Raw genomic sequence first — 11,319 nt, forward strand, 5'->3', positions numbered from 1 at the left:
GACCCGATATAAGAAGATACTTGTGTTTAAGCAGACTCCAATTTTCTTTCCGCAACATCATACTTTAGGATAATGATTAATGACTGACCTATTTAAATACGTAGTTGCTCTTTCATGTACGAGTTTTACTCTTTCATGGACTTTTTTTCATTATTTTTCCATAGCATGCCCTTTGCATAGAAACAAAAAAAACTCTCATTCTCTCACAAAATTAATCAAATCCACAAAATAGTCAAATCCGTCAAATTACACAATTATATGCTAATTCTCGTCTCGAGTAATAATTCTAATTCTTAATTTTATCAATTATATTGTACAAGTATCAAATTAAAGAATTAATGTACATTAATTAAATTAGGGTTTGTTTAAACCGTTGTCGGTGTTGGGGCGAGAAACGATCATAAAAGAGTATACAGTATATTTAATAATGTTCTTGTTCAATGTCCGAGAGTCTCAGTGATTCATTTAAAAATCATTAAGCATGTGTCGTACGAATCCGTCGGCAGTACATGAACCCAATGTTACTGCGTTACTGCTTTGCTTGTTTGATTTTTTCCTTTTCATTTTCCTTTTTTTTTTTTTTTTTGATTAAATGTTTTGTATTTTTTTTGATTGGCTGAGGAGGTTGTCCGGCCGGTGACGCAAGAGAGGCGGCAGTAAGGGTGGTGGATGGTGGCTGATGGGTAGTGGACTAGTGGTGGTTGGATGGTGGTAGTTAAAGCGAGAAAAGAGTAGATGAAGAAGATAAAGAGAGAATGAAAGATTGGTATTAAAACGAAAATCATTAAAATAAAAGGGATATTATAGTCATTTACGTTCATAAAAGAGTAAAACTTGTCCAGGAATGAGCACCACCCTTTAAATATAGGTTAGAAAACACAGACTATTAAAATAAAACGGGAAACTCACTTATAACATACGGAGTATTCCGTATCTATGTAGTTTGGACTCCATATAATTTTGGGTAGTTTTGCAATAAAACAGAAAACTCACTTAAAACAGTCAAAAATTGATTTCATTTGGTAGAAATGTCAAATTATGGATTTATGATCAGTGGCCACCCTTAGAGCCCAAGAAGTGATCCCTATCACAATTTGAAATTATGATATGATGTAATTAGGTATTCTAATTAAGTTATTAATTTTGTAAGGCAGGTAGTTGTATGATTGAATTATTTATTGGTTAAATTAGTCAGAGCGTTAATTACATTTCATTATAGCTGACCTATTGACATGCAACGAACTACTCTTCATTCTATTTTGTATACTTTTTTTTTTTTGGAATTTTTTTTACTCATAAAGCTTTACTAAAGCTTTACATACCACTGATCGACATGTGTCTATAAGAAAATTGCAAATGTGGTGTCTTGCGATCTTATATCGGAGTTTACTGATTAATATAATCCCATCGTCTCAAAATAGCCTTCAGCTTGGAACAATAATTTTCACATCCCGGATCAGTGGTAAACTATTCAACAAAACATTATGTTAGTTAATGGAGATTTGACTCGATTTGTTAAAACGTTAAAACATAAAACGAGTTATACAATTCAAAATCTTGTGTTGAAACAATTAACTTGTGTTTCGTCTTCTGCAGAAAACAAAAATCATAGAATCGAGAAACAAAAAGTAGGCCAAAATGTGTTCTGAAACCATTTTACAGTGTGAAACGGTTCTTTACTAGTTATACATTCCTCAATTATTAGTATCAATAAATAAGTGTTTTATATATATAAAAGGACCGTCCCATACTCAAGAACGTGATAGCATGGTCGGCCAGTAAAATACAAAATCAAACAAAGAATCACAAATCTGCAATCAATTTCATTAAAAAGGTAGTTGATGGTCAGTAAATTGAACAACCATACCTTGTTCATTAAATTCGTAACTAAATTAATCCAGTACGGTGCATTTATTATTCCACGTACAAAAATATAATCTCAAAGTACAGCTACCATACCCAATAAGGATAAAAATAGGTCGTGTGTGTCCAAATCTTTTCATCTAAATTTGCACCACAAAGTACAACCATAAAATTATACTCGTAACTCGAGTGTTGATATGAGTAATACTTTAAATACAGCTCAACAACCGTTTTGAATGTTTGATTATTCAAAGGATCACAAAAGTGGCAGTTGAAACATTGAAACCCCAGTATTCCCAACTAAAACTATATTAAAGTATGTCATTTTCTGAATTACTCTCAAAAATGAATGATGATACTCGTACATGCTATAGACGCTCTTCGAAAAATATTAATGGCTAATTCTACACCAAAAATATCAAGTATAGTTTCTTATAAAAGTAAACTTATTTTCTGCGGTAAGAAGGATAACTAAGGTCGAGAATTATCCAACTTACATGTCAAAAATTTCGTCTAGTGCCTCCTGATTTTTTCACTTTTTGGCTTTCTTTCTTTGCTTCACTTGTCTCTCTAGACTTTTAAGCCGCTGACTGAGGATAGCTGCTGATGATGTTTTCCCGCTGACAGCAGGTTTTTGTTGCGGGGCAGTAGCAGGTGTAGCTGGTGTAGCAGGTGTAGCAGTAGACCTTCCGGAAGCCGAAGCTTGTTTGAGGGCTTCAAGTAGTGAAAATCCGGATTTTGTTCCTGGTTGTGTTTTAGATGGTGGGGGCATCGGTATGTCTGGGACTCCTAGGGTCTGTTTAACTCCAGGAAGTTTAAGCACTGCAAAAAAAAAAAAAAAAACAATCATAATTCATTACAATCAGAAATCAATGTCATAAACTCATAATCATACATCTCTACGAAAGAAAAATACTCCGCATTACCCTAGAATTGATTCGTGTATTCTAATCCATATAAAACACACACTGATAAGAGCGTATTGCAAATATGATCCGTTTTCTTCAATGTGAACAATACGATATTACCTCCAATTCAAGTGCTTTAATAATAGAACACGATTACTGCATTATATAAGGTCGGCAGAAAACAAGGGGGTGAGAGGTAAATGTCAAGAACTCACCAGCTCCATATGCAAAGGAAAAGATATTGGATGTAATCCAGTAGCAAAATATTGCCTGCAGAGGAACAAAAATAATTGTGACCAAAATTCCACCAATAATACGCACAACATGTCAAAGAGAGGATATATTATATAGCACAGGGCACAGACCAGTCTTTCATTCAGTGGGCATATATCTTGGTTTCAATTGATGTGAGGTGCACTGAGAAGTGAGGTATGAGGCAAAGTCGCACCTCAGGTGCTATCTTTGAAAACAAACTCATTTCGCGGCCTATATTTTTTGGGGGGTTTTAGAGAGAGATAACAAGTAAAGAAGTAAAACCTAGAGATAATGTGGAAAGACACGGGTATAATAAAACAGCTAGAAGAAAAAACATATGAAAATTGTATAGTATTTGGCTTCGAAAGTTGCACTATGAGGCCGTTTGGCACTTTGGCTACTGTCTTACTAAACCTTGGGCTTAAGCACGCCTGAGGGCACCTTTTTAACCTAAGAAATAGATTTGTGGAAGAAAGGAGTTTCTTGTGATAAACTTAGTCAGGATTGCTACCCAAGTAAGATTACTCAATTTTAACATCTTTCATCAGACTTCAACGTCAGCCGCTAACTCGCTAAGTCTCCAACACAGCTTATCGCTAATGAACATAAACATCATATTGTTAACACTAAAATGGGAAATACACCATAACCTCAATCAAAAGGAACTCAAATGGAAACTCGTTGAATTCTTGGAAAAGACGGGTGTCAGCAAGTACCTTTGGGAAACTCATAGTGAATGGAACTGTAAGAACAGCAAGACCTCTTGAAAACTTTTTCATGGTGGCAGCAATGGGATTTCCTTCCAAACCTTCTTGCATATTAAACTGAAACACAAACAGATTTACCAATAAGTAAACAAGCAAATTTAACTGCTAGTTATGCAAACCTATCAACTACATCAAGGACTCTCGTTGTGTGCACAAAATATGCAAAACACAGCATCAAGCTAAGCTATACAAACTCGGGGTATGGCCCTATGGTTACGTATCCAAGTGTTCGATTCGCCACGACAGTTTATGACACACAAAAAATCTGTCCAGAAATAAATATACAAGTAAGGGGACACGTCCTTAGAATATTGAACATTTAAATCCAATTTTTTTGTTTTGATAAATAAGATATAGTAATAATAATAATAATTAATGGACACCAAGGGGGTGACGCCCATGTCGAGTTTATTAAATTGTAATAAAGAAATCTCTGAGAAATAAAACTCAAATTATCACACTAAATGCTTCATAGATTAGTCTATTCCTTCACTTTGTCATGCAAGACTCCCTAACTCCCTTACTGTCTCTGTGAGGGAGATTATTGGAATATAAATGTCTTGTATGAATTCCAAACCCATATCCTCAACCAATTAATTGAAAGAGAGGGAGATAAAACCCCTTGTTTGGTTATCGAGTGTGGTTGGAGGGAAATGGGTAAATTTTCCCTCCTACAAGCCTAATAAAAAATTCAAAATCCTTCCATCGTATAAGAAAGTCCCACCCCCTGTTTTCTCATTCATTCCCCTTCTCTTCTGTAATGTCGAACAGAAGTATTTCCAGAAAATTAAGAGTCAAAGTAACATAGGTTAGAATGTCGACTAATATAAATGACTACCTCCACGGTTATTAAAAAGGTCACAGCAGTCAACACAGGAAAGATATACATTGCATCTGGAGTCGTGAGATCAGTAAACCAGAATGCTCCCCCATCTTTAAAGGATGGAACTTTCTCTGCCATATTTCTTATCTGCATAGAAGGTAGCAGATAAGTATATGCTGTCAGCATATGCCACATCATGTAGAAAGATTGCTAGTTTCAACTTACCGCTAGGAAAAAGCTGATGAAAATTGGACCTTGGATAAGCATCCCCTTTAAGGGAGTGAAAGGCGTAACACCATACCTGAGATTCAAAGACACAATGCTAAGAGATACTTAGAGCTGACCAACTTGTACACACAGAAGTTACTGTGTGACAGCCATAGAAAATCTAAACAGGCATCTTCTGATGACTGAAAATCCATGTAACGTCATCGGTTCAAAATTAGAAGAAAACATAACAAAAAAAGGACATCATAAGCTTGCTCAGAAGACAACTTATTATGAAAATATATCATAAACAAGCACGACACAAAATATCACCTTTTGTTACTCTTTTTGGTGTCCCTATTTATATTTTGAGGTGGTTGTTCAACTTTCACCATTAGTTTCACCAAATATAGATATATGTAATATTTATAAAGTTTCGTTTATCATGACTATTTTTGTCATCGTAGAATCTAAATACAATTATAGTCGATCTATAGTGAGACAAGTAGACACAAAAGTCAAAGTGATCATGGTTTGACCTCTAAAGTCAACTGGGGTAATAACAATGCAGTTGCGCGGCAAGAGTAACATTTTTCACAGAAACTCCCGACTGACGGTCTCTCAATAGCGTCTTCTCTCAATAGCGTTATTGAGAGACCTCTCACATGATGGAGCGAGGGACCTACTAAATTTCTTTTTTCTCTATTATGTCTCCCACTAAATTAGTGGGAGACGGTCTCTCATGAGACCTACTGAACATTTTTTTTCCAATCCCAAGGAATAGGTCATAATTCCAACGACTAAAAGACTAAATGGTTTGACCTCTAAAGTCTAAAGTCTAAAATGATTTTTGGCCACAAAAAGATGAAGCCAGTAAAGCGCTTTTACATTTATAACCTTCAACAGGCAGCCATTGAATGAACATAACAACAAACAAGCTGCCACTGAATGATATGAAATCACAACAGAAATCTCCCTGCATTGGGTCATATGGAACCATTCCCACATTGGATACCAGAGTCAGAATAAGAGAAGAAGTTGTACGAATATCATTTCTAGATGCCCAAATGTGGTAAACACCACCAAAATATTAGCTAGCAGCACCTAATCATGCCAATTATTTAAGAAACGCTAACTAGATGTAGAAGGAAGACACGCTGAGGAAGGCTTTATGACAATAGATCAACATTTAAAACCTGCATTTAAACTAATGTCATAGCCACAGAACAGGTATATCTATTAGGCGTGCGCATACATTCATTAAAATTGTAATTAGCCATGCTATCTTGTTACAAAACGGAGTACTTGAGTTTGTCTGACATACTCTCTGAAAAGTGCATTCATCTTTGCTTTACCCTCCAGCATATCACCCTGTAAAAAACAAATGTCCAGAAAATGAGTTGACTCCGCCAAACATATATCTCAGAATGTATTTATCATAGGCTTGCATTGAATAAGCAATAAGAGCAGACACACATAGCATATCTAAAAAGGAAAGAAAGAAGTGAGGCGACCAGCTTGGCGTTACCAGAATTATGATGGGCTTTGAAAAAGGCCAAAGAATCTTACCATTATGACTTATGAGGATGTACGTAAGAAAAATGCCTACTTTCAATATTGTCATCTAAAGATCTATTTGGTTAAGAAGTTAAGCCTTGCAAATGCATGATAGCAACGGGCCTTTTCATGAAGCTCCAGGCCTCCATTTGTGACTGCGAATTGAGTGACACAACTTTGGTTTCTCTCGTATATAAAATTTGCCAATTACAGGAGAAGGGAAAAAGGGACACCAGATCATTTTAGCTACTGCCTTAATTATGAACAAAAAGGCTGCCGCTCTATTTTACACTAACATGATGCCTATGTTATATTTTAGGAAAAATTGCCGACAATAATCCCAAATTTTACTGATTTGCAATTATTAAACCCAAGTTGCAGTCTTACCAAAAAAATCTCAAGTTGTCAGCATTATTCCAGTTTTGCACCCATCTCTTACACGGTTACACCATTCATTTCCCTCAAGAAAAACTGATTTATTTAAATAGATTATAACCAAATTCCAAAACAACACAATATTATTTACGTTTTTTAAAGAAAAAGGTTAAGTAAAAACATTTCTTTCAAATTCTATAAAAACTGATAAATAACCTAATTCTATTATAAAAAAATGATTTTGAGACACAGTTATAGATTTTAAAATACTTATAAAAATTGTAAGGAACTCATTTTTGAACAAAATCAACTTCTCATTTTTTTCAGCTTTTTGTTCAATTTATTGGATGGAAATTTAACGGCATCAAAATTGGGTGCAAAGCTAGAACGTTGGCAACTTGGATTAGTACAGGAAGATAACAACTTGGGATTATTTATGGCAGAACGGCCAAACCTAGGATTATTATGGGGAATTTTTCCTATATTTAGAATTGACCGGGTAAAACGTTGAACAAGGTTGCATGATATAAAACAGCCCTATGTTCTCATAAGCTGGCATAGACAATGAGGACAGTAAGAGGTATCCTACAAACAGAAACAATAGCACCCTGTAAGCAGCTACCTCGTGTCTACGTTAAAAAAAGTTGTCTTGAGCTAATTAGTACTCCCTCTACATCTTGTTGTTCCTCCCATTTAATTTATACATGCTTCTTAAGAAAACATATTAAGAACCTTAAACTAAAATTAATCTCTTTGTGTTAGAGGACTAAATTAGTGTTAAGTGTTTACATACCACCACAACTCCAACTAGTTTACCGCCACCCTACCACCACCTTTCCACAGTGCCACCACCACCGTATTCCCTAACCACCCACCAAGCTTCCACCACTGAGCATGTCGCCAGCCAGAGAACACAACAATGGTGATCCTTTTCCAAAAATAACTTGAAACTTTTTAGATTTGAGTTTAATGTCTGAATTGAAGAGGAAAACTTTTGGATCTTTGCCAACAATGGTGGTGACGTGTAAGCATCGTGGTCATCCTGGTGTATTGGGGAGTGGAGGGAAGATTTCGGTGGTTATGGGGTTTTGTGTGGGTAACAAATGGTAAAAAGGAGGTACGATGGGGGGATTGGGTGGGCCGACGACGGCAAGTTGTGGGGTCACCGGCGTGGTCTAAGCGATGTGATGGTAATAAGTGATGGTGGCTTGTGGTGTGTGGTGTGTGTGCGGTGGAGGCAGAGGTGGAAAGAGGTAAGTGTGGATGTGGAGGGAGTACTTTGTATCACCTAACAAGCAAAATCACTAATGCCCCACACTATGCAGTATCAAAGCCACCTCTGCTTGTTTTTCTTCACAAAAAGGATTATACATCCAGAGGTAAAATAGCATTGTACAACCGAGCTTATGTGTATTTTTTCTGAGCATTTTAAAGTTTATAAGTAGCAACATTTATAATTTTATAATGTCGATACTCAAATTTAATTGAGTTTATATGTATTGTTTTTTAGTTACGTTATAACTTGTTGAGCTAAATAATTAAGTGAAGGAGCTCAGAAATTTTACATTAAACCTCATAAACTTTAGAGGAAAACTCTAAAATTTTATCATAAAGCTCATAACCTATGTTGTATAATCTATGAACTGGTTTTTCTTACAAAATAGGTAAACAAGTGCACATTATAACATAAAAGTACTATTAGAGAACCATAGACCAGTGCGATCTTATTCACACTTATGTCCCAACTCTGCAAAAATAATACTCATAGTTGATTGGAAGGTTAAATATCAGTAAGAAAGTTTTCAAAATTCTTTGAGGGATATCTAGAAGAGTAGCCAAAATTCAGAAAATATCTTGGGATAAGGATAAAATTGCATTTTGGGAGATCACGATTCACTTCATTAGTCAAATTCCTCACGAACCATGCAGATCGGCATCCATTGCAGTAGGGTTTGTTACACAGGATTACTACAATTAAATTTCATCTAGAGTGATGGTGGTGTGACAACAATGTGATAGAAAAAAACTTGCTCAATTGGTTTTAGTTACATATTGATTGGTGTTGTTTTTCACTATTCTGCTCCTCCATTTCCTTGGAGTTGTTGGTTTGTTACTCTTTATGAGGTAATTTTTTTGTGCTCGTGGCGCTACTCCTTTGTATACCCTTGACTTTTAATCCAAACTTACACAACAGGAAAAGAAAAAGACTAACAATTCATAAACAAAGTTGACATTATCATGATATGATAAACAACTGTTTGTACCGTTGCGTCCATCTCTGCCTTAATCTCCTCTAGACGTGGTCTCATTATCTGCAAATAAAAGCGATCACCCAAAGTTTTCAGCATTGAACACCATAGATATACTTGATAGGCGACAACTCCAATAAGTCGTCACGAGTTTACCAACCAAAAAGCCACTGAAGTTAAAAAATATGAAGAATGAATCCATACCGACAGTTTGGAGGTAGACTTGAGCTGATTAATCAGAAATGGGACTGTGGCCCCACGAATCAACAACGTGGTAAGAGCTATTGACGCCGCCCTAAAATACAACAAAACCCAAATTAACACACCACATTAACAGCATTCAATCATCCTAATCTAGTAAAAACAGACCAGGAAATAATCCTTAGATAGTTTCTCACCAGCTCAGCCCAGTAAAAGAGTGAACATAATCAATCACATATTGCAAGGCTGCAACGGGAATTGCAGAATCTGCAGCAGCTATCGCAACTTCACTCATAACCGGAGCTTGGGAAGCAATCGCCTCTACAGGCCCACCAGTGAAAACCTCAGCAACATCAGTCAAGTACTCAGCTTTATCAACTCCTTCACCAATAGAAGTCGACATATACCGGTGACCACCAACACCATTCCCTATTCCACCAAAACCCACACTCTGCTGTTGAAATACAATCCCGGGCCCCGACAAATTGCTCATGTAAGTCCCAAAACCCCTTCTTTGGGCCGAAAAATCATCGTTTTTCCGAAAATTTCCCTCTTCATTTCCCTTCTTATTATCATCACGATCATGAGAAATGTAACTAAATGAAGGGTTGAATCGTGATCGAGCGAAAAGCGTAGCTCGAGTACAAATGCTACGCCTATAAGCCATCTTAATTACTCCTAATTTAATCCTAATAAATTAAACTAATTCCCAAAACCCCAATAACAACTCTGAATCACCTCAAAGATTAAAACTTTCCACAAATCATGATGAAAACACAACCCTGGTATCAACAAACAACAATAATAACATTGTTCAGATACTGTAGCATACTAAGGAAACATTCATATAACATAAAGTTCAGATCTTTGAAAGAAATATAGATGTAAAAACATGGGAACATGTAAGTTAAGGGTTTAGAAATTCAAGTAAAACCCTTAAATTAGAAATGAAATGAAGTTTAATGATGATACTAAACAAAAGTAAGAGGAAGAAGAACTTACAGTTGAAAGTGAAATTTGGATGTTGCAGGATGCAAAGTACACAGGTACCTTGCGGACGGCGTTATGTTATGTCAAATTAACCTCTTTTTTTTTTTTTTTTTTTTTTTAAATAAAAAAGTAAGAAAATTAGGTTGATCATTTATGGTATGACCAACTATTTCATCTTTTCGAATGAAAGAGCTAAGTTGAAGCCACCGGCTTTCAAACCAGCTCGAAAGAGTTGGATATAAATGTACAATAGAAGTTATGAAGTCAGCAACTTTTTTTGTTTCACGAAAACAATGTTTAATTATTACTTCATCAAAGAAATGAAGATCTAATTTCACATTCTTGATAATACTAGAGATTTTCCAAGGAATTTGTCAAACTACTACGAAGTGAGTTAATAACACATAAATCATCACCCTCCACAATTAACTTTGAGATTCCTAATTGTTTAGCTGCTAAAATACCTTCTTATAAAGTGAGAGTTTCTGCAACAAGAATACTATTAGATCCGCACTTTTTTGCTCCTAACAAAACGATTTTATCATTATGATCTCTTATACAATATCCTAAAGCAGCTTTATTGGCTTCTATTCTCGATCCGTCAAAATTTAGCTTTAGGAAACTGTTTCTAGGTTTTTCCCACCAGATTTATTCCTTCCTTACTAGAATTGATTCTAGTTGACTTGTCTTTTTCGTGATTGTTTAGATCCTTATGTCTAGTCTCATTCCAGATCTTAATGTTATTATTACATAAAATAATAATTTTGCTGCTATTGATATGAACATTGTTAAAGATAATGTCATTTCTATAAAACTATGCATTCCACCAAATAAAGATAATTTTAATGAAATCATCTTTTGGAATTAAGTCTTTGAGATAATTGAATTTCATAAGAAAGCTTTGACTTGTAATATTATCATAATTTGACAAAAAAATGTTAAAGCTAATAATATTCATGTCTTGGATAACCGAACCAATCAAGGGACATTCGTAAAAGAAATGATCTTTGTTTTCAATATGATGGTTGCACAAAACACAAATAGGTGGGACATTAATATGACTTTTAAGAAGCCTGTTTTTCGTTAGGAGGCCATCAACACAGACTTTACAAAGGAAAAATTTT

General features: G+C 35.3%; 1 protein-coding gene across 1 annotated transcript; it reads right to left on the reverse strand.

Moving 5' to 3' along the window:
• Nucleotides 1-2,022: 2,022 nt before the first annotated feature.
• LOC141653654 (mitochondrial inner membrane protein OXA1-like) lies at nucleotides 2,023-10,299 on the reverse strand. The gene is made up of 10 exons (XM_074461480.1): nucleotides 10,208-10,299; nucleotides 9,403-9,987; nucleotides 9,209-9,299; nucleotides 9,020-9,067; nucleotides 6,148-6,194; nucleotides 4,842-4,917; nucleotides 4,632-4,763; nucleotides 3,743-3,850; nucleotides 2,987-3,041; nucleotides 2,023-2,685 (listed from the first exon to the last, which is right to left on the reverse strand). The coding sequence occupies exons 2-10, from the start codon at nucleotides 9,870-9,872 to the stop codon at nucleotides 2,396-2,398; spliced, it is 1,317 nt and encodes a 438-aa protein (XP_074317581.1). The 5' UTR covers nucleotides 9,873-9,987; nucleotides 10,208-10,299; the 3' UTR covers nucleotides 2,023-2,395.
• Between the last annotated feature and the right edge of the window lie 1,020 nt (nucleotides 10,300-11,319).

This window comes from Silene latifolia, chromosome 4 (genome assembly GCF_048544455.1).
Source record: "Silene latifolia isolate original U9 population chromosome 4, ASM4854445v1, whole genome shotgun sequence".
Classification (NCBI taxonomy): domain Eukaryota; kingdom Viridiplantae; phylum Streptophyta; class Magnoliopsida; order Caryophyllales; family Caryophyllaceae; genus Silene; species Silene latifolia.

What these genes read in the sequence shown, in the direction of transcription:
- LOC141653654 (XM_074461480.1), bottom strand. Translation starts at nt 9,872, where the DNA reads ATGGCTTATAGGCGTAGCATTTGTACTCGAGCTACGCTTTTCGCTCGA. An exon ending in AGTCTACCTCCAAACTGTCG is followed by an intron (nt 9,068 to 9,208) that starts GTATGGATTCAT and finishes TTTTATTTGCAG; the next exon opens with ATAATGAGACCACGTCTAGA. An exon ending in AGGCAGAGATGGACGCAACG is followed by an intron (nt 6,195 to 9,019) that starts GTACAAACAGTT and finishes TGTTTTTTACAG; the next exon opens with GGTGATATGCTGGAGGGTAA.